The sequence below is a fragment of the Oryx dammah genome, unplaced genomic scaffold (assembly GCF_014754425.2).
Source record: "Oryx dammah isolate SB20612 unplaced genomic scaffold, SCBI_Odam_1.1 HiC_scaffold_29, whole genome shotgun sequence".
Lineage (NCBI taxonomy): Eukaryota > Metazoa > Chordata > Mammalia > Artiodactyla > Bovidae > Oryx > Oryx dammah.
In genome coordinates, this window is record NW_024070213.1 from 115,615,162 (window position 1) to 115,641,098 (window position 25,937).

Genomic DNA, 25,937 nt, shown 5'->3' on the forward strand with positions numbered 1-25,937 from the left:
CTGTACAATGAGGTGAATTTCCTAGAGAGGATTTGCTTTTGCTGCTGCCAAGGAGCTAAGTAGACTTTTTATTTGGGACTATGTTATATTTGACATCTTCAGGCAACTCATGTGATGTAAATTTGATTGCAAACCTGAATGGTGACTGATTCCGGTTACACATTTTTAGGGACATGTTTATTCCTCCTCAGTTTAGCACCATGATTCCAGACAGGCACTTTGGAAGATTATATATACCCCAGTGGGATAGAGAAGACACATAGACAAATGTGGAATATAATGAGTTATGTATGAAAGCCTGCAGTAATGCAAGGGAAGGATCAAATACCTTCATTTGGATTTAGAAAGTTTTCATTGTGATGGTAATGTGTAATGGTAATGTCTTGGAGGATGTATCTTTTCCACTTGGGAATTCCCATCAGAAGGAACCAAATGAGCAGTTGAAAGCGTAAAGAACTTTTAAAGGATATTGAGATTGATCTAATACAGGTGCAGTGTGAAATATATGTATGTTTGTTGAGTGGTTGGATATAAATTTATAAAAGTACAGGTTGAGATTGGAATGCAAAGGACACTGAATATCTTGCTTAAGGGATTTAGATTTTCTTTAAACCTCAGGTGAGCCAACAAATATTTTTAAACAGAAAAATGATGTGATCAGATGTCTGCTTTAGAAAAGTAACAGGCAGCAGTGTAAAAGAGGGATTGGAAGAAAACCAAAAAAGCTAAAATTTATACGAATCAAGAAATTATATTGATTCGTGTTAAAACACATGTACCCCTTCTCTAGTCTTCAGCAAAACTTGCTGCTCTGCCATTAAACCTTTTGATTGCTGTGGGTCAGCTTCCCCCCCATCATTTCTCTTTTTTTCAGGCCATTTACTCAACCTTTATCCCTATTGTCAGCCTGTGAGCTTGCCTCCTATTTCAGATGATCTCACTCAACTTCTAACTTGTTACTTCCTAATTGTAAGCTTATATGCATATCAATTTTCATTTCAGTTCTCTACTCTGAGGAAGTGGTGACCCTCTTTTTGCTGATGACCATTTTGTTTTAACCTGATTCCTGGCTCTGGTTTCTCCCACTTTCTCTGGGATCTTAACTCCAAAGGTTTTTTATTCTGTTTCCTCTTTAACCACTTTTCTCTCTTAAAGAATACTTACTGTAAACACACTGGTGTTTTCCATCCGCAAATCTGAACAATCCCTCCTCCCCATTCTGCCTTGTTCCTTAACTTCTGTCTTTTCAACCAGACTTCCAGAAAGGCCAGTCTGCGCTGACTCTTTTCATTTTACCTCTCATTCCTTCGTAACTCAATGCAGTTTGCTTTTCTGCCCCTACCAGAGTACTGAAACTACTCAGGGCAAGATTACTTTAACCTAGTTGCAGATTTTACTGTCCATTTTCTTTCATTTTTTATTTCATTCTTCTATTTATTCAAAAGTTAGTTGAGCACTTTGTTCCAGGTTCTTGGGAATACATCAGTGAACAAAATAGACAATCATTTATTCCTTCGTGGGCTTTCGTTTGAAGAAAAGGAAACAGTAATTGCGATGACTAAGTAACAGTTGTAGAGAGAGGAGAAGCATAGCAGTAAGTAAGTTAGAATGGAGGCAGTGGGTACAGGCTGCAGTATTAATGAGTGATCAGGAGAGCCTGAATTTGAAGGTGAGATTTAACCAAAGGCTTTGAAGATGGTGGGGGAATATCCAAATGTATACCTGGGGGAAAGAGGTTTCCTAGCAAAGAGAATAGATAGCTTAGAGTATTGGTTTTTTTAACTGTGGTCCTTAGTCCTCCTTTACTTGGAAACTTAATAGAAATGCAAATTCTCAGGCCCTACGCCAGATCTCATTGGAAAAGACCCTGCTGGGAAAGACTGAAGGCAGAAGGAGAACGGGACAACAAAGGATGAGATGGTTGGATGGCATCAGCGACTCAATGGGCATGAGTTTGAGCAAGCTCTGGGAGATAGTGAAGGACAGAGAAGCCTGATAGGCTGCAGTCCATGGGGTCGCAAAGAGTTGGACACAACTGAGTGACTGAACAACAGCAACCCTAGATCTACTGAAGAGGAAACTCCGGAAATGGGGCCCAGCAGTCTGTATTTACTAAACCCTCCTGCTGATTCTGATGCCTGCTAAACTTTGAGACTCACTGAACTAGAGTAATGACCCTTAGGCAGAGGGGTACTGGCACATTTGAGGAGTAACAGGGAAGCCAGTGCCACTAAAGAAGAGGGAGTGAGGGGATGAATAGGGAGAGAAGAGGTCAGCGATAAAGGGTGGGACAGATGAGGCAGTATCTTACAAGAACTTTAGTTTTTATTCTGAGTGAAACAGGAGGTGTTACAGGATTTTGAGCAAAAGATTGGCATAATTTGTATTCTCAAAGGCTCACCCTGGCTGCAATTTTGAGAATATTCTATAAGGAGTAGACACATCTGTTACATTCAATGATAATTTTCTCATTAATCTTGAAATTTCAGGGTTTCAAAGATACCATACACATCAGTAATTTCTTACAACTTCCTTCTGATTTTCCTGTTTTTGTTTTTAATACTTTTCCTTTATAACTTCTTATCTGTTGATACTTTGGTGCTCTCTTCTCCTTGGTTGTTCTCATTTGTTACAGGTTTTTTTTGTTTGCTCACTTTTGCCTTTGCGGCCTTTCTCTGGTTGTGGCGAGTAGGGGCTAAGTTGCCAGTTGGAGTGGGTGGGCCTCTCATTGTGGCAGCCTCTCTTGTTGTGGAGCATGGGCTGTCGGGCACGCGGGCTTCAGCAGTGTGGCTCGCAGGCTCTAGACACAGCTCAGTAGTTGTGACGCATAAGAAATCTCCTGGGACCAGGGGTCAAACTCGTGTCCTCTGCAGTGGCAGGTGGATTTGTAACCACCGAACCACCAGGAAAGTCCAGTTATTACGGTTTCAGTTACCCCCAAATCCTGACTATCTCTTGCTCAGTTTAAAATTTAAGGTAATAATTTAAAAAATACTACATGGCTGCACAAGACCCATTTTGGAAGTATTGAGTACGAATTGATATAATAATATTGTAAAGACTGATGACAGTGGTAGGACAAAAAGACCAACCACATATTTGGTCAGTTAAACCGCAACCTGCTTTATTACTCTGTGTGTGAAGCTGAATTTATGGTCTGAAGTTGATAGTCTATGCTTGCTTTTCAGGTGGCGTTGTGCTCATTAGGTATCCGCCAGCTTAGTAGATAGTTGCTTTTACTTCCCTGACAGGGAAGTGATGCCACTTTTTTTTTTAAAAATATAAATTTATTTATTTTAATTGGAGGTTAATTACAGTATTGTATTGGTTTTGCCATACATCAGCATGAATCTGCCACAGGTATACGCGTGTTCCCCATCCTGAACCCCCCTCCCCCCTCCCTCCCCGTACCATCCCTCAGGGTCATCCCAGTGCACCAGCCCCAAGCATCCAGTGAGAGCCTCATCAACTAATAGACTTCATCTAACTTAATGATTTCCTTTCCTGTATGAGGAAAGTTCAGTTCTTTTTACATTTATTATGGAGAGTCTTGTCTTTTTATTTTTTTTCTTGTTAATTTTTATGTAATAGTTATTACTCTTCTGGTATTCTTTAAAGTATGGTCAGTTTTGCTATAAGGTGACATGCATTCCTGAAAATCACTGCACTATGGAATTACACAATAAAAACCACAGGGTTTATGGGCAGATCATGTTAGGGGGAAAAACACTCAAAAACCTTGTCAGTGGCACATTAAAAAAAAAAAGATTGGAATCTAATAAAAATGGTAGTGCAAGTTTACACATTAAATGGGTAAAAATGCCTGAAATACTATAATGTCACTTTACCTTGAAAAAGACCTAAAATGTGCTTTTGGAAGCAGCCTACAAGTTACAAGTGGAAGCAGCTCTACTTACCAGTAGACCAAGGGAGGTTATTTGAAACTGGACAGTAAATTGTAACACCAGATGGGGATGGGTGTGACTCATCACATATGTACACATGTACAGTGAACTGAAGAGCTGGTAGATGGCTCAGCGTCTGTGGGGTTTGTATGTTCCTATATCGCTCCTACTAGGATCAGCTGGGTGTGGCTTTCTGCATTCTTATAGTGTTTCTTGGACACAAACTGTACGTAAGCAAATGTGAAATTTGTATTGTCCTCAAATTATTTTCTGATACGGCAATCATGTTGCAACAAATTCGTGTTTCCAAAACAAGTAATATGGCAGAACTGACCTAACTCAAAGTTTGGTGGTTGCCTTCCATTTACTTTTAGGGTAGTTGATTAATTCTACATATTGAATAAGCCTATTCTTTTACCAGTAGATCTTGAGCAATCAAGTTAAGATATTTGAAATACTGGCAGTGGTATTACGGGAAAAAACCTAGGCTTGGAGTTTAGACTTCGTTTGAATCCTAGCTTTGCAAACCCAGTTGTGTCATCTTGAGAGATTTTTTTAGTTTTAACTTAATCTGTTTTAGCTTATGAAAGAGTCGCACTACTGTTACATAGGTACTGTAACTTTATTGTGTGATTTGTAGAGCTGATGTAGAGGAGATAATATCGTTGTTTAGTTGCTAAGTCATCTCTGATTCTTTGCAACCCCAGACTGTAGCCCCCCAGGCTCCTCTGTCTGTGGGTTTTCCCAAGTAAGAATAGTGGAGTGGGTTGCCGTTTCCTTCTCAGGGGATCTCCCCAAGCCCTGGGAAGTCGGACCTGTGTCTCCTGCGTTGGCAGGTGGATTCTTTAGCATTGAGCCACCAGGGGAGCCCAGATTAGATAATACATAAGTAAGATTTTGTAATACCTTTATCAGAAATACGGGTCCAAGGCTAGAATTCTGGAAAATGTGTGGATGGACTTAATTTTGTTGTCATGTAATCTACTTCTGCAAATACTTTTCCGGATGAGTAGAGAACATTTCTTCTTCTGCCCGCCCCCCCCTTTTTTAGTACATTTTGGCCACCAGGGAAGTCCTGAGGACATTTCTTCAATAAATCAATACTATCTTTAAATGTTGAATTCATTTCAGCCTCAAAGGTCTGAATCATCACATATTCTTTTTTATGTATTATCTATTTAGTAAGGAAGCTTTGTTTTTTGCCTGTCTACTCTAAATTCTGTTCTTATTTGAAATAATTGTTTTTAATTCAGAAGTCATTTTTTTCATAGTGCAGTTTTAATTTATATTTTAATGTTTTGAATTATTTTTGCCTTTGTAACTTTCAGAAATGAAGCTGATATGGTAAGTTTTTTCAGATTTTCATTCTGGCAACATTCTTTCCTTTTGGTTGAGAGATTGAGAAAATGAAATCCTTTATTGAGACCTTTAAAAATAATTACTAGTATAAATGTCACATAGCATTTTATTTTAAATTGATTGTAGCAGTCTTTTAAAGCATTCAAAGTATGCTGTTTTATTTTAAAGGATTAGAAGATAAGGAACAAAATTTAACCAGAAGAATTAGTGCCTCAGATATTCTATCTGAAAAGGTAAGATAATGCTTTGTGGGATTGGATGTCTCTGTAAGACTGATTTCTTGTTTTGCTTTACTCTGTTCTCTTAAATGGAAAGTTCTGTCTTGTTTTTCACTTTTTTTTTTTCAATCATTGCTGTACCTCCATTTGGATATAAGCCTTAAAGATAAAATCTGGAGAGAGATCTTGGAATATCAATATCTCCACTGGATTTAATTAACATATTTAATTGAAATGCTATATGTATCTATAGATGAACTTTCTGCTTGTTTTTTGAAACTTTTAATTTTCTTCCAGACATTTTCTTTTCTTTATTTTGAAGGATTATGCTGTGTAAGAAAGCTTTGAAGTTACACCTTGATCTGGTGTCCAGTTCTAGTTCCTCTTAATAGCTGGGTGATCTTGTGTTAGCTGCTTAGACTTTGCTTGCCTCTGTTTTCTTTCTACAAAATGAATTTAATGTCATCTGTTCTCTAGATTGTTGTGAGGTTCAGCAGGGTAAAGTGCAAGAGCATCAAGCACTGTGTTTGACATTTAATAAGTATTCACTGGACCAAGCCTTTTGTTTGCTGAATTAGATATCTGAAATATCTTCGGTTTCTTCTGTTAAGATTTCAGTTTCTTTCTATGAGTAAATTGAAATGATGAGAACAGCTTAGAAGTTTTAGGAAAGAGATGGTCTTGAATTTAAGGATGATAAAATAACAGATATGCCCACAGGCATGCATGCATATATGTGTATATGGTTTTGAATATCCTAACAATAACTCTATAAGGTAGGTTGACATTATCTCTTACAGAAGAACTAAAGTTCAGATGTGTAGATTAACTGACTTGCTTAAAGTTTTATAAGAATTAGATATCAGAGCAAGGAGTTTGAATGAGCCTCAGTACTCTTCTTACTGATCAAGTAGCTGCTTTGAGTGACAGCATCAGTGGTCTCTTTCATTCCAAAAGGACAAGTAACAAAAGATAATCAAAGATTTTTAAGTCTCTGTGGAACAGTAATGATAGTTTTATTTTAGTTAAACTCTGGATCAGCACTGGCCAATAGAATTTTCTATAATAATGGAAATGTTCTATATCTATACTCCAGTATGGTAGCTATGAACCACATGTGCCCTATTAAGTATTTGGAATGTGACTACGGTGGCTGCGAAACTGAAGTTTTCATTGAAATTTAGTTAAATAGCCACATACGACTTACTGGTTCCATTTTTTTGGATAGCATGACTCTAGATCTTCAGTACCAAGCAGTAGAATTTGATGTTTAAATGACTTAGAGTAAAAAAGACTCCTGATAATTTTTCAGCTCATTTTTTACATATATTTCCCAAGAAAGCAAAGAGTAACTATATCCTGGTTTGGGTAAACTGAACTACTGAAATATGTGATGGTAGTACAGTTAGGGATTTATGATAGTCTGTAGAAGGTTAAACCACTAGATAAGACTCTACTGTTTTATGTTTAAGAATTAAATAATTTAATTTGATTTTAAAAGTATAATTACAATTCACTTACTAGATAAGTGAGCCTTAACTTTTTTGAGTCTGCCTCTTTTTAGTTTCCCTTCCTTTTCTATTTATACACATAAGGGAGAAACATGCACAGCTTTGTGTTGAACTTCAAGGAGTGGGGATGCCAAAGGACCCCCTTATTGCCCTCCCTCCAAAGTCTCATGGACTTCAGTCTAACACTTTGGCTTAGGTTGCCTGACATTTTCTGTTACATTTTAGCTAAAATGTACAGAATAGATAATTTTTAAAACTAACCTAAAAAAAAATACAGTGAAAAAATAAAGGTTATTTCAATTAGAAAAAAGTTCTCAAACATTTATTCCTAACCTGTTTTCCTGTTTTAGCTTCCCTGAAGAAGTCTTGGGTGTTAAAAATATTGTTGGTACCAGATAAATATCTGTACCTTTAGAACATGGAATGCTCAAATATAAGCAAATCTTTATGTATTTTTTCCTTCAAAACTGATTTGAATCATTATAAAATATATTTTTTAAAGTTTGCAAACTTGAATCTTGACATTTCGCTGTACCTGTTCTGTGTAGCACTTGTAAAGCTAGTAAACACCCATGATGATGGAACCACTTTGTTCTTGGTCATTACCTCCCCTGGGTTAATTTCTCCTTGCATTCACTGCCGTCAGATTTCTACTCTTGTTTGGGAAGCAGTTAAATTCCAATCTCAAACTTTTTTTCGTCAGTTGTACCTTCCCCCTCTAACCCTTCTCATCTATACATATACCTTCTACAGATTGATTTTCGGTTTGTATTATAGGAACTGAATTAGAGTATAGGGCTATGGTAACTTATTCAGTTTCCGTATTTTATTTGTATTTACCATTTAAGTATTTGTCTTAAAATTAACTTTAAATTGTGATCTTATAGCAGCTTTGACTTGGTAATATGTCTAAAGTCAAATAGTAGAATTTTTAAATTGCAACTATTTCTTTTGTTAAAGAAGCTTGGTGAGGATGAAGAGGAGTTATCTGAACTGCAGCTTCGTCTTTTGGCTCTTCAGTCAGCCAGTAAAAAATGGCAACAGAAAGAACAGCAGGTGATGAAAGAAAGTAAAGAAAAGTTGACTAAGACGAAAACTGTACAGCAAAAAGTTAAAACCAGTACAAAAACACATTCGGCCAAAAAAGTTAGCACTACAGGTGATCATTTCTATTAAACTCTTTTAATTGATTTCCTATATCAGTATAGTTTCTAGATTTTAATTCAGAAAGTTTTGAGTTGGGGAATAAAGGGCCGTCCTGTATAAATAGAACTTAATAATTAAAATAATTATTAAAGCTTTGTTTTCTCTATCTTCTTGAAAATTCTAACTCTGATAGATGCTGATGTTTCTATATTTTTTAAAGCTAAACAAGCATTGAGGAAGCAGCAAACAAAGGCGTGGAAGAAACTACAACAGCAGAAAGAACAGGAAAGGCAGAAAGAAGAGGATCAGCGTAAGCAAGCTGAAGAAGAAGAGAGAAGGAAAAGAGAAGAAGAAATCAGAAAAATTCGAGATCTCTCAAATCAGGAAGAACAGTACAATCGATTTATGAAATTGGTTGGTGGAAAGAGGAGATCAAGGAGTAAAGTAAGTTCAAAAATACATATCAAAGTATTACTGAAATTTGAATATCCTTGTATTAGTTCATAAATTCAGTCAACTAGGAAAAAGTATTAAGTTCTTTTGTTTGATAGAGCTCGTTATATATAAATAATTCCTTTGGGAAGAAGGGAGGGTAGGTTATAATTGAGAATGAATTGTTTTTATAGTTATAGATGCTAGAAATAGACTAAAATTATGATTAGAAAAACTTCCCTTTGGCTTTTGTATCCTTGTCTATTTAGAAGAGAGAAGCATTCCTGAGTTGCAGTGAGGACTTATTCTTAAAATTACTATTCCCTTTTAGTTTTCCATTGTTTAGTAATGTAGAATTAGAAATGTATCATAATTAGTCGATATGGACTATTTATAAGAAAGTTAAATCATCAAGCATTTGTGAACATTATTATGTATAAGTCATTGATAATGACTGGATGAGTCATTGCCTTTTATGGCTGGTGTCAGGAAGTAAACTGGAGATTTAATATTGATCTGGTGCTATTAGTAGTGACAAATTTCAGAATTCTGAGCTTTGAGACTATACTTGCAAGTGTATTATTGATATTAAAGAGTAAGCTCTTTAATTGTAGGAAGTCAAGGGTTAGATTTAAGTAAGGAATTTATAACTATTCATACTATGAGCTTCTGAAAAGTACTTTGATGAAATCTTTTTATAGAAAAGTATTGTACATTATTTGTATCCATTTGGATAGGTTTTGCTAATTTTTAAATTTTTATAAACTGTCTCTGAGTGGAGATTGTAAGAAGTGAAAAAAAAGAAAACATCATACAAGCATATGACCAAGAGTTTCTAGTTTTCAGTTATCATTAATTTATTCGTAACTGAAATGTTAGTGGATTATTTGGGCAATATTCTAAATAAAGCTTGATTACATAAAACTTGAATTCATTTATCTGATTTCTTAATTTGCAGAGAGAGGCCATTAGTATTTCTGATCTTGGTGTCATCTTACTTTCTAGAGGAATAGCTGATTATTTAGTGGCTCAGCTCACTGGGGGATTTCATCTGTACATGTAGTACTTTCTAGCTTCATTTTCTGTCTGACAGTTATAAAATGTCAGCCACAATGTACCTATCATGTATATGGAATTTCCCAAATCAGATGTGATAGTTCTAACTGGATCATCATGATTTTTGATACTGTTCTATGTAAAAGATAACTATTAATTGTTTTATAATTTCGAGCCTAAGAATAGACTACGATAGAAAATGTTGTGAAACTAAAAATAAATCTTGTATAATTAGTCTTCAGATCCTGACCTGAGACGATCCTTAGATAAGCAAGCTACTGATAGTGGAGGAGGCATTTATCAATATGATAACTATGAAGAAGTTGCTATGGATACAGATAGTGAAACCAATTCTCCAGGTATGAGCTAAAACTTAAAATATTAGTACATTCACAGTTATTAAGTAGAAAATGGTCAAGAAGCTACCCAAAACATTGAAAGAAATGTATAATGAATTTGCTGGTAGGTTGTACAATCAAAGTGTTTAAATAATTCAAAAGCAAACCTCAAACTGTAGTATTAACCTTTATTTTCTAGTATTTCTTCCTGTATAGTATTTTAATAAAAAAGGCAGTATTCTGCTGTTAACTGTTTGATCTAAGAAGTGAATATTGTGGGAAAGGCGAGAACACTGCTTTAAAAAACAAACGAACAAATCTTTCTTTATTTTTAAGTATCTTTATGTCTAAGGCATTCTTCATTTTAGTCAAAAAAAGAAATCTTTCTTTTGTTCAGGCTTCTTTTCTCCTTCTGGTGATGATACTTTGTAGGAATAGAGAGATGGAAAGTGATACTAGTGGTGCCTTAGGATCAGCTGATTATAACTGTTAGGGCTATACCTCAGTCAGAGTGCACAGTTTAGGATGTGGCCATCCTTGAGAGTTAGAGACTTGATTTAGTTGATTTTCAGGAGTAATGGACTGTGAGGGACCTATCCTCTTACTAATTAAAACACAGAAGAATGGGGCAGACAACAAAATGCCGTTAGCGTTCTAGAAACTAGAATACTTACTTGCAAGGTCATATGATTAGTGTTTTTCTTCCAGTGGTTGTATTGTGAGACCAAATGAAACTAGAATTCTACTTTAGTGTGTCTAGAGAGAAGGCAGAATCTATATGATTTGATAATGTTTCGCAAAAGCTAATTTTCAGGTTATAATGTTTAGGTTCACATTTAATAATCTTGTATTTTCATGTCATAATTATCTTTGGTCAGCCTTTAATTATTTCTAAGTTCTTGAAAATGATTCATTGTAGTTCTCAAATATTGACATTATTATTACTCTTTAATAATTTTATGATTTACCCTTTAGAAGAATTTTGTAAAAAAATAATATTAAAAAATATAATCAAATGGCATCATTTGGGTCACAAATCAGCTCCATGTAAGTCATGTGGTTAATACTCATACTGACTTGAAAGACAACTGGGGCAAAGAAGAAATATTAAGTTCTCCTAAAGGTTACATGGTTTAGAGGTAGCAAGAGTAATCTTCAAATCTGTCAGATTTCAGTGAGTCTGAAGAAACCACTGAAGGTAAAATAAGCAGTTATTTTTATCTGCTACCAAGGAAAAAATGCTAACAATTTAACTGAGATGCATCAGTAACTATTTCAGAATTACTAAATCTGGAAAAAAATGTATACTTTAATGGTTAAATGCAATAGGTAATTATTGTCATTCCTAGTTGTTTTTGCTCTCTCTTCAATTTAAATAGTCCATTTCCTCACTTTTCTTCACATTAAGGGAGGAATGGAGTCACATCACTGTTTTCCTTTGGTTATGATACTTTGAGAGATTCAGGGGAATTTTTTGTTTTATTATTTCTTAAAAAGTATGTTTTTTTCCAAAAAGTAATAAAAGCCTTTCTTGCTTTATTCCCTTTTACCACAAGTAGGTGAAAAGTAGAACAAGATAAGTTTTCGAGGGACTAAGTATCAGCTTAAGTGGATGGCTGACTTTATAGTGATATAAGACCAATTATAAATAGGTAGAGGTAGTCTCTTGCAGGTTAAGTATTTTATTGGAGATTAATACAATCTCACTTGTACTTTACTTAGATGTAGTTGTATGTCTTCAAAAATATTATAAATTTAATTTATTCCTGTTGCATATATGTTATTAAACTCCTGTAAAAATTTTTTTAACAGCTCCTTCACCAGTGCAGCCACCGTTCTTCTCTGAATGTTCATTGGGGTATTTTTCTCCAGCACCATCTATTTCTTTGCCTCCACCACCTCAGGTTTCTGTAAGTGAGGATTGGTATGATTTCTAAGAAAGTTTTGTTGCCTTGTGTCTTTTCTAACTTGTTTTGAAAAGCTGTCCTGTAGTTAATAGTTAGGTTTGAGAGCATAAAGTCTGCTTGCCAGAATTAATAGCTGTGAAATCTATGGTATATTAGTTAATGGCAGGCTATTGATCTGGTAGATTTTTTCATAGCTAATTTTTAGTCTCATATTGGACTTTCTTTCAATATTTAGCATGTTTTCTTCTTTATTTTTGCTCCTCAGAAAATGTATTCTTAAGCAGAATAAGAATTATCTATTTGGATTTTTTTAGAGGGTAATTGGGATTTAACTGTGAGTTTGAGTGAACTCCAGGAGTTGGTGATGGACAGGGAGGCCTGGCGTGCTGCAGTTCATGGGGTTGCAAAGAGTCAGACACGACTGAGTGACTGAACTGAAGGTGCTTCTAGAAGCTTTCTTGGTTTTCATCTTTTGATTATATAGTTGTTTTTAATTTGAAATTTCAGTAAAGGAAAAGCATTGCTTAGTTAAAAGTTAATTTCTTTTCAACCTACTTTTGAAAGAACTGCCAGTCCCCTGTTAAAAAAAGAAAAAAGGAAGTGGGGGAATCACAAAGTGATTTGTAAGTTTTCTCTAGATTGAGAGAACCTGGAGCTCACACTGGTTCTCTTACAGGTGCTAGGCAGACACCTGGTGTCCTCCTGGGAGGTTTAAGATGAGGGGAATATTAGAGTAGAGAGTGAGAGAGAAACATTTTTCTTTCTTCCTTGAATTGTTTTAAGTGCCAAGAGAAATATTGGAAGGTCTTTGGAGCAAAAATGTGTGCAAATGCAGGGATTTGGGTAAAATTAACTATCTTTACAGATGCTCTCTAAGAAGCCATTTCACAAGGATTTTATGAGGGTAGTGGTGGTGATTTCTCACATTGAATTCTTGATATACTCTAGAGTGTTCCCATCCAGAATCCCTTTGGTTCCTAATTTTTAATTTTTACCTAAATATCTGTTTTCAGGTAGTTATCTAGAGAGATAGATCCTGTAAAATTTGATTTCTCTATCATGAAGTTCATAAATTAAATTACAGTTGATTTTAACTTTTTGTAAAAATTATACTTTTTCTTGGCTGAATATTGAATTTGGGTTAGTTTTGAGATTTCCAGTGTACTTAGTTCACTTATTCTTACAGTAAAGTAATAACCTGATGGTTACCTTTTTCTAATTTGATATTGCTATAGCAATAAATGCTTGGAATGAGTAAAATTTGCATGGTAATTGTTATTTCTTCTTCTTTTAAAAAATTAACTAGTCTGTACCACCTTTGAGCCAGCCTTATGTGGAAGGCTTGTGTGTTTCTCTTGAACCTCTACCTCCTCTACCACCTTTACCACCTCTTCCACCTGAAGATCCAGAACAACCTCCAAAACCACCTTTTGCAGATGAGGAAGAAGAAGAGGAAATGCTGCTTCGAGAAGAGCTACTTAAATCTCTAGCGAATAAAAGAGCTTTCAAGCCAGAGGTAATTTAGGTACCTGAACCTCTAGGTGGTGCTGTTGAGCTTAGTTTTAGGTAGGACTACTCTGCTAGTTTGGGATTTATTGGGCTTTTCAGTAAAGTAGGGATAAGTTGGTTAACTAATTTTCTCAATACCTTTAAAGATGACAGGAATTTCATTTAAAATGGCTTCATATCTGTCTCTTCCTTCTTTAGGAAACATCCAGTAATAGTGACCCACCATCACCTCCAGTTCTAAACAATTCACAGCCTATGCCAAGAAGCAATCTGTCCATAGTCAGTATTAATACAGTGTCTCAGCCTAGGATACAAAACCCAAAGTTTCACAGAGGACCTCGTCTTCCACGAACTGTGATCTCGGTAAAAACAAAATAATTAGTCCCTACTCTTATTTAAATATCTTGTGGGAAAGTTTATGCAGTTTTGCTGTCCTGTTCCCTGCCTCTAGTTTATTATATACAAACATACTTATTTTTATTTATTAATAGTGAAATGGGAGCAGCTTTTTCACTTGAAAACTGGTAGAGTTTATGATAATATTTTTGGGAAAGCATTATTTTTATCTGAGGGGTATTCTTTGCCCTGCCATTTCCTCAACTTTTGTTTTATCTAAATTGGTCCTTTTAGATTTTTCATCTATTCCAGAGTCAGTTTTAGCAAATTATATATATATATTGTTTTTTGTTGCTCATATTTTTTCAGTTAATAACTGTACTGTAATGGAAGAATTTATAATGGTTTTCACTGTTTGTTAAGGAGGTTGAAATGACAGTTTCTTTCTACTTTGTTTTCTAATGACTTTGAAATAAATGTGGAGAAGGAAATGACAACCCACTCCAGTAGTCTTGCCTAGAGAATCCCGTGGACAGAGGAGCCTGGTGGGCTACTGTCCATGGAGTCACACAGAGTTGGAGACGACTGAAGCGACTTAGTATGCATGTGTGCATAAAATAAATGAAGCAAAGCCAAGTTGAAATCTTGCCTCTGTTATGTAAACATATCCTCTGAATGTCCTCTATATACACATGAAAGCCATAAAGTTTTATTAGTGATAATGTGGAATTACTATTTTTTCTCTGACTTTAAAAGGTTAGTCTAGATTGCATTATGTTTCTTTATAGAAAGTTGGTTAAAATAAAACTTAATGAAAAAGATGATGATAGTAGTATCTATATTTCATTTTAGTATATAGAATATAGACTATTTTCAGTTTTTGGTATATCAGTAAAATATAGAATCTTTTATGTTTTTGTGTATCTGTGGAGTGGGACAAAGTTGGTCAATTAACACAATATAAATAGAAGGAACCATAGACTGTCTGCTTGAAACCTGTTATTTTTATGAGTTTGAATTCATAGAGATAAAGTGACTTGTTCAGTGTTGTGAAGCTAATTGTGGTAGAGCTAAGAAAAGGATAGTGATACATTTGTTGTCAAGAGTAACAAATCTATTGGCTTCACAGCTTCCAAAGCATAAATCGGTGGTCGTAACACTAAATGATTCCGATGATAGTGAATCTGATGGAGAGGCGTCCAAGGCAACTAACAGTGTTTTTGGTGGATTGGAGTCTATGATTAAAGAAGCAAGACGAACTGCTGAGGTAAGTAAGTGCAGTAATGACAGATGGAAAGATTTATTGACAGTTACTAAAATTTGCTTATTTTTCCTAAAAACTAGACTTTGGAGATTTAGATTTTTTAATATATTGAATTTATGAAAATATTTTTTGTACTTGTATTATTGAGTTTATATAATGAAGTGTGTATAAATTTAGATAGATTTAACTATTTAAAAACCCCTTTTGTCTCCAGACTAATCCTTCTTTCAAAATAGTAAAATAGTGTGGATAATTGTCCTCTGTACTAAGGAAATGTATTGGTTTGCAGTTGTGTTATATTACCAGAAAATAGTTTTACTGAAGTGTGTGATCTAAGTACAGCTTTTGTCCCTATTTGTAATAGCAGTGTTTGTTTAGGTGTGAAATAGTTCAGTTATTTTTAAACCATAGGTCTTGACTGCTTAGTGGATTGTACAGTTAAATGGTGGTTAAAGGCCAGCATTGTTTTTTTTTGAAAGGAATAGAAAATAATGATGAAGATACTTATTTCTAAATATATAATGTGTACTGGATAATCTAAAATATAGATCTAAGTTGGGGTTGTGAAAGTTTTTGATATGGTTGACTTCAAATGTTTTCTAGCAAGCTTCGAAACCGAAAGTACCTCCAAAATCTGAAAAAGAGAATGATCCCATGCGAACACCTGAAGCTCTGCCTGAAGAAAAGAAGATTGAGTATCGATTGTTAAAGGAAGAGATTGCCAAGTAAGTAGCATTTTATGTACTTACAGGTGTGTGCTGTTTGCAACACTTAATCTGGATAGAGTTTATTGGCATTGGGAAATGAAAATGATGCTTTTATCCAAGATGAAGAGTTAATGTTTTTATAAGTTGCACAGAAGGGGGAGCCAGATGATTATCCATAAACTTGAATGCAGTCAGTAATGCACTGAGATACAGACAGCCTAGAAATAGATAAATGTTGTTATAAGGGGAACTAACTACACCATCAGCTTTGCATGCATATTGGTCATCATTGTTATTAGCCAGTGTTAGTCACTTAATATTTTTACATTATTTTATGAAAAAGAATACACCTTTAAAAAATAATTTCAGTTTTTCAGGGAATAATTTATCAACCTTTATTGATTATTTTAGTCGTGAGAAACAGCGTTTGATTAAATCAGATCAACTGAAGACAAGCTCATCATCCCCAGCAAACTCTGATGTAGAAATTGACGGGATTGGCAGGATAGCATTGGTTACTAAGCAGGTTACAGATGCAGAAGCAAAGCTTAAAAAACATCGGTAAGTCTCATTATCAGGTTATACTGCATGTATCAAAATGTTCTATATCAGAAGGATGTATTTTTGTGCTGTGTGTCAATAATAAGTACAATGTATGATTACTCATCCTTTCATACTTGGTAGACCTAGAGAGGCTATCATTTTGTGGAATTGTCCATTTACAGTACATAAAGTAATAGTATTAATATTTAAACAAAAATACCAAGACTTCAAAAGAGTTTTCTTTAGATTTATGTATGGCCTATTCATTGCTAAAATGAAACTCTTTGTTTTGGAATTTTCTTTAAAACCTCTGGCATGTTTTTAGAAATACCTTTATTGGAAGCATATTTTTATTGTTAAAGGTAGACTTAATTGTTTGGAATAAGTCATTACTTAGTGTGTTCAGTAAGACACATAGTCAAATATTGTGTTATTATAAAAACTATGGTATGCAATAACCTTAAGATGTATCCAGAGTGTTATATGCAGTAACACTAAGACGTATTAAGGCTCATAGATGAAATGCTGTGGTGACCGTAAATCTTTAGGGAAATGGTATGGTATGTATATTTTAAAGGAAATTAAAATAAATTCATTTAGATTCTGTTTCTTTAATAACTTTCATAGCAAATGAAAAGATTTTAAAAAATTCTTTCTATTCCCCATCCTCTTTATCACATATTTTATCACATATCCTCTGTCTTTATGATTCATTCTAGATGTCAGTTGTTGTGACTGTTTGAAATATGGTATCTTTCTGGGAAAGATGCGCTTTTTTTTTAGCATAATATTCAGTAGTTGAAAAGATGGAAATCTGTATCCATAAATTTGTCTTTCTGTCCTGATTTATACTTCTTAAGTTCACACTTGTTAGTTAATTAAATGTGCTTATTTATGTTTATTAGATGTTTATTTGTGTGTTTATTAGGAACATTATAAATGAAACCAATGTGAGGATTTTCTGTCTTAAGTCCTGGTTTTTCAGGAGTTATTTAGGGCTATGTTGAAATTTACTGTTGATAGCTTTTCAGCTATAATTCACATTACTCAGACTTGTAAATTCTCTGGTGGTCCAGTGGTTAGAACTCTGTGCTTTGATTCCTGAGGGCCCAGGTTCAATATCTGCTGTGGATGTGGAACTAAGATCCCACAAACCAAATGGTGGAACCAGGAAAAGATTAACCCTTAGTTGCTTTCATAAAATTTAGCAGTGTGTATCTGAATACTTTTGTGATTGATGAATATGAAAATATTTATCCTTTTAAATATTTACCTCTCCGTATCATGAACATAATTTTAAAAATGAGGTATTACTTTGTAAGTTTTTTATTCTGATGATGTTAGTCCACTGGTTTAGAAAAACATTAATAATTTTGTTATTTCCCAATTAGGATTCTCTTGATGAAAGATGAATCTGTTTTAAAGAATCTAGTACAGCAAGAAGCTAAGAAGAAAGAATCTGTTCGAAATGCTGAAACAAAAATTACAAAGCTTACAGAGCAGCTTCAGGCAACAGAGAAAATTCTCAGTGTCAACAGAATGTTTTTGAAGAAGCTTCAGGAACAGGTAGTGTTCTTTTTTAATTCAAATATTGTAGTTTCATGTCTACTACACATTTTTATGGGCCAGATTTTAATAAACCCATAAACCAAAGCCATCAAAATATATAAACTATATGTTGTTCTTCATTGAGACATAATGTTAGCACATTTTAATTTTCAGTTGAATACCCTAAGGCTATTATGTTTAAGAAGGTATTGCCTCTCCTAAGATTTACATTTTCAGAATTACCCTTTATTTCAGATTCACAGAGTTCAACAACGCATTACAATTAAGAAAGCTTTGACTCTGAAGTATGGAGAAGAACTTGCTAGGGCAAAGGCAGTGGCTAGTAAAGAAATAGGAAAACGTAAGCTGGAACAAGATCGCCTTGGAGTAAGTTGTTGGTAGAAATATTTTATGTTTGAAAAGGAGAAGGTTTTAATAATTCTTTTGGGGGTAAGAGATGCATAAAAAATTCAAGGTTTTTCCCTGCATATTCAAAGAGAATAAGATTAAAGCTTTGTTTTTAAATGACATCCACACTTTTGGAAGCTTATTCTTTTATTTTTATTTTTTGTTTTTTATACACCACAAATTAATTAGCAAATCTGTTGGAGGCTTTTGTTAAACTGTTTTATTCTTGTTATTGACTTAGTTTTATAATGTTGGCATTGTTGGGATAGCACAATTATCTTAACAAAAATTGTTTATAAAATCATAGCAATATAAAGTATTGATATCATTTTCCCCCCAGCCAAACAAAATGATGAGACTGGACAATTCTCCAATATCAAGTCCAAGAAGGCATTCAGCAGAACTAATTGCTATGGAAAAAAGACGGTTACAAAAGCTAGAATATGAATATGCCTTGAAAATTCAGAAACTAAAAGAAGCCAGGGCCCTAAAAGCAAAGGAACAACAAAATATTGCTCCACTTGTGGAAGAAGAACCTGAATTTTCTTTACCTCAACCCTCACTTCATGACCTGACTCAAGATAAATTAAGTCTGGACACTGAAGAAAATGATGTTGATGATGAGATTCTGTCTGGTTCAAACAGAGAAAGAAGAAGATCTTTCTTAGAATCCAATTCTTTTACTAAACCTAACCTTAAGCACACTGATACACCTAACAAAGAATGTATAAACAAACCTACTAAGAATACAGTAGAAAAACCAGAACTTTTTCTAGGGTTAAAAATTGGTGAATTGCAGAAATTATATTCGAAAGCTGACAGCTTAAAACAACTGATTTTAAAAACCACCACAGGCATTTCAGACAAGGTTTTGCATGGTCAGGTAACCGAACATTTCATATTCTTTATGAAATCTAGAATTCACCCTAGCCTTATTTGCCTTTTGAAATTGCTGTTTTCTTTTGCAGGAGATTTCTGTGGATGTGGATTTTGTGACAGCACAGAGTAAAACAACAGAAGTGAAGCCATGTCCATTTAGACCCTACCATAGTCCCCTTCTAGTTTTTAAATCTTACAGGTATAGAAAAAAGATTCAGTAAGCTTGAGTTTCAGGATTGCTCCTTGTTCTTAATAATATCTTAATCTTTAATGTTTGATGACAGCGAAAAAATTGAGTCACAATCACTCAAAAAAACAAGCTCGTCATTTTAGGAGATATAAAGATTTAGGTGCTTTGTTGTAGGACTTGAACCAAACAGGAATTAAGAGTTAATTCACACTTGGGTTTATTAATTGTTATCAAATACTAATTTCTGGCTACTGATGGAATTGTGGAGAATTCTGAATTAGTATCTGTTAAGGATTTTAGGAAAAGTAACTGAGAGAGATTCTTACGTGAATTTTTAATTTTGCTTTTTAATTATACTATTACTTTAAGGAATACATTAGCTAGCTTTCATAAAATTGACATTTTCAGATGATTAACTTTGGCAGGTTGTTGTTTTTTTTTTTGAGACTCTTTAGAAGCTGTGTAACTGTTAAATTGATATGGTTTTATTAGAATCTGTGAAACTGTTAAATTGGTATGATTTAATGATAAAATTGCAAAGCACCTACCAGGTAGTATAGATTTTTTCTTTGGTTTTTTGGGTGGCTGGTGATATGTAGAAGAAATACCAATGTTATATAGCATTTTATTATGTGGTTAAAAAAAAAACACTACTTTAAAAACACTAGGATATTTTTGTCCTTTGTTTTCTATTTCAGGTATTTTATATCCTGAGTGTAGAAGTAGTGTGTCCTTTTGACTTGATATTCTGGTTGTTTTCTAGAGTTAATTTTAGTATTAAGTAATTAATTAAATAGTAAACTCAAAGTATAGACACTTTAATTGAGAAAGAAAAAAATGAAAAAATTTAAAATTTGCTGAGGACTGTTTATGGAGCATCATAATGTGCCTCTTTTCTTAGATTTAGTCCATACTATCGAACCAAGGAAAAACTTCCCCTAAGCTCAGTGTCATACAGTAATATGATTGAACCGGATCAGTGTTTCTGCCGTTTTGATTTAACAGGAACATGTAATGATGATGATTGTCAGTGGTGAGTAGTTTTTATTTGTGAATATTTTATAATTTAAAAACCAGTCTTGGTCATTTAGCTTTGATATATGCATGATTATCTTTTCTGTGTTATTTTATTTTAGGCAGCATACACAAGACTACACACTTAGCCGAAAACAGCTATTCCAGGACGTTCTGTCATATAATCTGTCTTTGATTGGTTGTTCAGAAGGAAGCACTGATGAAGAAATTGCTGCTGCAGCAGGTTTTAAAGACCTCTTGTTTCCCAAGTGAAAATTGAAATTAGGCAATTTAAACGTTTTATATTCAGTTGTTGATATCTTTAAACAGCTATAAAAATTCAGTACAGTTACCTGTGACACCTTATCTAGATCTGCTCTGTCCAGTACAGTAGTCACTAAAATAAAAATTCACTTTCTCAGTCACTCTAACCACATTTCAAGTGCTTAATAGCCACTCTTGAGCTTAGTCTCGTGGTCAGTAGCTTACCAGTAAGAGTGCAGATGTAGCACATTTCCATTATTGTAGGAAATTCTTCACAGAGCTCCTCTAACTATTTCAGTTTAAAAAGAGTATGTTAACATGGTTGTTGGAACTTTTACTGATGATTTAAAAATAGTCTCTATTTTTATTCCTTTTAGAAATAGAGGGGATTGGACGTTGAGATGACTGTAGCTTCAAATTCTACAATGAAGTAAAAAAGAAGTTTATACAATTTGACATTGTAGAAAGTGTAGATTACTGCCAGACATTGTGTGTAAATGTTGTTAAGCTTTTCCCCAGATGTAGTGCCAAATAAGTCTTTTGGAAGTAAGGAAATTGATATTTGTTAAATTCAGTATAATCACAGTTCTAGTGATTGTAACAAAACAATCTGTTTAATCATTCCTAATTAAGGACTTTAATTTTCACTTGTTTAGGTTGCTTTTTTTTCAACCCAAATTGGGGTGCGTGATATGGTAGGGTTTGCTGTATTAGTTGAGATAATGTAGACCTTGCTCTTTAGAAGCCATAGATGTTTTTGACTAGTACCTTTAATTTTTAAACTATTCTTTTCTTCATACTCTTTAATTAGCCTCATCTCCATAATCTGTGTTTTTTATACTTTTTATGATGATAACATTGCTCTAATTTCAGAAAAATATGTTGAGAAACTTTTTGGAGTAAACAAAGATCGAATGTCAATGGACCAGATGGCTGTTCTCCTTGTGAGCAATATCAATGAAAGTAAAGGCCATAGTGAGTATATATATCTTTCTCTCACACAAAAGGACCTTATAGTTTATGAGAACACATTTTTGGCATTATATAAAAAATATATTTATCGTTCCTGTGTAACATGATAGAATAAATTTAGCTGTTTTTGAGCACTGTTTAGTTATTTTTCAGAATTGTAAAAGACTAGTTCTGTTAACTGACAGTCTTCTCCTATCTACTGTAGCACCTCCATTTACAACCTACAAAGATAAAAGAAAGTGGAAGCCAAAGTTTTGGAGAAAACCTATTTCAGAGAACAATTTCAGTAGTGATGAGGAACAGTCTACAGGACCAATTAAGTATGGTAAGAAGTAATTTAAGATCCAGAATCATTAAATTGTGGTGTCATTTCTTTGTCTAACACTTTGCTAATCTTTTGATATAATCTGTGGATGCACGCTCAATTGTTCAGTTGTGTCTGGCTCTTTGTGACCCCGTGGACTATAGCCAGGCCCTTCTGTCCATGGAATTCTCCAGGCAAGAATACTAGCACGGGATGCCATCTCTTCCTCCAGGGGACCTTCCTGACTCAGGGATCGAACCTGTGTTCCCTGCATCTCCTGCACTGGCAGGCGGGTTCTTTACCACTAGCTCCACCTGGGAAACCCCTTGGTATAGTGTACTAGCCTCTAAAAGTTTTTCATTTTTAAAAAGCAGTGATGCTGCTTGGTGTTTAAGGCAATTAGTTCTTCCTTATGCAAGACTACCCCTTATATTGCAGGAATGTTGTTCCATGACCCATGTTCCGTAAATGCAAGGATCACCCTTTGGTAAATGTGAAGGCTTTAAATATTGCTAAACCTACTTGAGTGGGGAGACTGCTCCCATTTCAGAACTACTGCCTGGCCTGTGTCCTTGAGAACAGGCATCCTATTTTGTTTAATCTTTGAGTCTGTGTTTTCTGACATACAGTAGGCTCACAGAATGAATTAATTAAATGAGTGAACAAAGTAATGTATGAATGAGTGCTTTACTGTCAAGCACATCTTACATTATAATGTCAGATTTTCATAATTATGTCCTATTTGTAGATTAGAAGATGTGCTCCTTAGATCTGTGGATTAGAGAAATTGTGAGGCTAACTGACTTTTCCTTATAGCCTTCCAGCCAGAGAACCGAATAAATGTTCCAGCTCTGGATACAGTTGTCACTCCGGATGACGTCAGATACTTTACCAATGAGACTGATGACATTGCTAATTTAGAAGCAAGTGTGCTAGAAAATCCTTCTCATGTACAACTTTGGCTCAAGCTTGCATACAAGTACTTGAACCAAAATGAGGGGTAGGTCTCCTTCTAATCTTTGTGTAAGCTGTTGCACTTTTATATTTTTATGTTTGAGGTTTATTTCATCTCTGGTAATCAGGTTTCCCTCCTAGTATCAGTGGAGCCTTTGTTTTTTGACAAAGTGAAAAGTACTTAATTGTGTAAAAGCTGTTAGAAAAAGTTAAAGATTACATCTTGAGTTATGTGCATGGCTCAGTGTATGGGTAATAATTTAGCTACAATCTTTAACTTAAGTAGGCTACTTCAAAGTAGTGTCAGTTAAAACAGTAAATTCTGAGCAGTCCAAGAATTAATCATTGCATTTTTTAATAAGTCAGGTAGTCGTGGTCTCTTAATAAAATTTTGATAAAGTCACAGTGTAACAGGTTAAATTTGATGTTAACTATCATTTAGAGATTTAAAGGTTGTCTAAGAACCTCTAAATTCTGGTGGACTGACTTTCTGTGTCAGTGTTACATTATGTATATTCACATAAGATAAATATTACTTTATCTCAAAAATGACAACTCCTATTACATAATTATGTTTTCTTACTCCTACTTATTGATAGGGTTGCAGAAATAATCTTTTATGACCAGGAGTAATATTTATTGCTATAATTTTGGAATTATAATAGGTTTTTTTTTTTTTAAAGGCTGCTTTATCTAAAAACTTAAAAGGTAGCACTACAAAATGCTAGTACATCACACATACCTGAGTATGGTGCTTTTTAACTTGCTTTATGTGTGATTTTCATGTTAATGGGATAAGTTAAAGTGTTTTCTCTTCTGACTCATTTACTGAATGAAGGCCCCAAAACTGTACATTATTTTATGAATAGGATCATGAGAGACAATTTTCTTCTCCAGGAGACAGCAAGCCCTTGACTGTTGAAAAGAACTATTATATTGAAAGCCTTGATTATTTTGTGCTGGTAGTAGCTGGCCTTGAGAATTGTTTCCCATTCCCAGACCACTGTAAATCATGAGATATTGCTGAATATGGAAAGAAAGCACATTTGAAGTTGATGATCTAGTGGTTTTACAACACCATATTTTTATCTGGTAAATGCACATTGAACATGCACTTAAAAAGGAATTGTTGGCTTTATGGGAAAATTAGGACATTTTTTGGACAAATGTGATATAAAATTTTAATCTACGTCTCTTTATCATAGATAATTCTAGCTTCTTGGTAGGTTCTAGTAGAAAATGGAATTTAAAAGTTGACTTATTAGACTAGAGTGATTTAAAAAGTATTTTCAGGCATTAAAAAAGATGCTCCTCCTTTTCTTTGAAATATGTAGGCTGTGTTCAGAGTCCTTGGATTCTGCTTTAAATGTTCTGGCTCGAGCTTTGGAAAACAACAAAGACAATCCAGAAATTTGGTGCCATTATCTCAGATTGTTCTCAAAAAGAGGAACCAAGGAGGAGGTGCAGGAAATGTGTGAAACAGCTGTTGAATATGCGCCTGATTATCAAAGTTTTTGGACTGTGAGTAGAAACAATAAAGTGGTGTGTGTGTGTGCATTATCAAATAATTCTTCAGGCCATCTTAAATACGGATGTATAACTTCATAGATTATATGTTTTGTCTGCATACAGATATAATAATAAGCTTACTTTCACTGTCCAGTAACCTTAAAACCACTTCTCTGGGTCCAGATTAATTTAAACTAAAAAAGAAGACAGTATTTAGTGAAGAGGTGTTTTTATGTTGTTGTTGTTTATTTTATTGGTAATGAAAAAAGATAAACATTTTAAAGCGTTTCACACTTACCTATTCATACGCAATTTTATTTTGGACAAATTAAGTGAATTTTTGCTAAGTATCTGAAAATAATTTAAAAAAACTTTTTATGCTTATGTAACATTTTCATGAAGGCCAGAAAACATTTTGGTCTTTTTATTATGTTCTCATTACTTATGAAAATAATCTGTAAATCATACTAATATTGAACCTTGCCAAATTAAAAACATTCAGTGACAAAGTTTTTCCTCATTCTCTGAGAAAATGGGATGTTGCCTACCTGTGCTTAAAATTATAATTAATCCACTTGTAAATATTCATTGATATGTGAAGTTTTACTGAACTCAGGAATTATTAGACCCAGATAAGCTTTCATATAAGCATATGGCTGTCAGATCTGTCATTTACTTGCTAACTGGAGTTCAGAACAGACCGACTTGGATGACATGACACCCTTAGTGAATGAACACGCCACTTTCTTATTCCCCCAACTCACTGAACGGATTCAGACAGTGAGAAATGCTTGAGTTTAACCTGAAGCTTTATATCAAAATTAATGCTGTTGATCAACTCAAGTTACAGTGTGTAATGTTTTTCCTGAAGTTGTTTGGTCTTTAAAGGACTCCCTAATTCTTGCAGTTATTTTGTCACATATTTCTTATATGAATGTTATTCTCGAAATTTTTATACAGTCACACTCCTGAGCAGTGCAAATTGTATGTGGTCATAAACACATGAGCTTTTGAAGATCCTTTGTGGTCTTGCTGCCATCTATCTATTGATTTCAGTCAAAGGTGAAATGGCTTCAATGATAATTCTAACTGTATATCTCTGTTGTTTTCGCTGTCATCTGATTCCACTATCTAACTTAGTACTGAAAGGTGTGTTTCTACATATTTTTAATTATCCTTTTTGCAGAAATTGAATTTTTAATGTATGACATTTTCTTAGTGAAATGTGAAAAATCTTGAGTATTAGATATTCCTATGAAGTAGGACTAATCATATGAAATCCCTTTGGACAGTTTCTGCACCTGGAAAGCACCTTTGAAGAAAAAGATTACGTATGTGAGAGAATGGTGGAGTTTCTCATGGGAGCAGCCAAGAGGGAAGCATCAGATACTCTGTCCTTTCAACTTTTAGAGGCTCTTTTGTTTAGAGTTCAGCTGCACATATTTACTGGAAGATGCCAAAGTGCACTTGCAATTTTACAGGTAAGCATTTATTACAGCATTTAATGACATTCTAAATCTTTGCCACTTTTTAGTAAGTTGTATGAATTTGGGCAAGTTTGTGACTGTTTCCTCCTTTGCTTATTTAGTAGGGATAAAATCTTTAGAACACTCTTTAGAATATTTATGAGGTTTAAATGAAGATAATACTTGTTGAGTACCCAC

At 34.2% G+C, this 25,937-nt stretch overlaps 1 protein-coding gene across 3 annotated transcripts in view; it reads left to right on the plus strand.

Moving 5' to 3' along the window:
• The window catches only part of ZFC3H1 (zinc finger C3H1-type containing), a 50,463-nt gene that overhangs the window by 10,507 nt on the left and 14,019 nt on the right, over positions 1–25,937 (plus strand). For 2 of the 3 annotated variants that reach the window (XM_040233883.1, XM_040233885.1), the window contains exons 3-23: positions 5,433–5,497; positions 7,954–8,152; positions 8,360–8,583; positions 9,863–9,986; positions 11,778–11,875; positions 13,179–13,388; positions 13,580–13,744; positions 14,847–14,984; positions 15,585–15,706; positions 16,100–16,249; positions 17,623–17,797; positions 18,035–18,166; positions 18,528–19,070; positions 19,156–19,265; positions 20,158–20,289; positions 20,393–20,514; positions 21,408–21,509; positions 21,712–21,831; positions 22,627–22,810; positions 24,099–24,285; positions 25,566–25,754. In XM_040233883.1, the coding sequence (XP_040089817.1) occupies positions 5,433–5,497; positions 7,954–8,152; positions 8,360–8,583; positions 9,863–9,986; positions 11,778–11,875; positions 13,179–13,388; positions 13,580–13,744; positions 14,847–14,984; positions 15,585–15,706; positions 16,100–16,249; positions 17,623–17,797; positions 18,035–18,166; positions 18,528–19,070; positions 19,156–19,265; positions 20,158–20,289; positions 20,393–20,514; positions 21,408–21,509; positions 21,712–21,831; positions 22,627–22,810; positions 24,099–24,285; positions 25,566–25,754 (3,491 nt within the window). The remainder of the gene's footprint in view (positions 1–5,432; positions 5,498–7,953; positions 8,153–8,359; positions 8,584–9,862; positions 9,987–11,777; positions 11,876–13,178; positions 13,389–13,579; positions 13,745–14,846; positions 14,985–15,584; positions 15,707–16,099; positions 16,250–17,622; positions 17,798–18,034; positions 18,167–18,527; positions 19,071–19,155; positions 19,266–20,157; positions 20,290–20,392; positions 20,515–21,407; positions 21,510–21,711; positions 21,832–22,626; positions 22,811–24,098; positions 24,286–25,565; positions 25,755–25,937) is intronic. The other variant, XM_040233884.1, reaches the window with a different exon arrangement.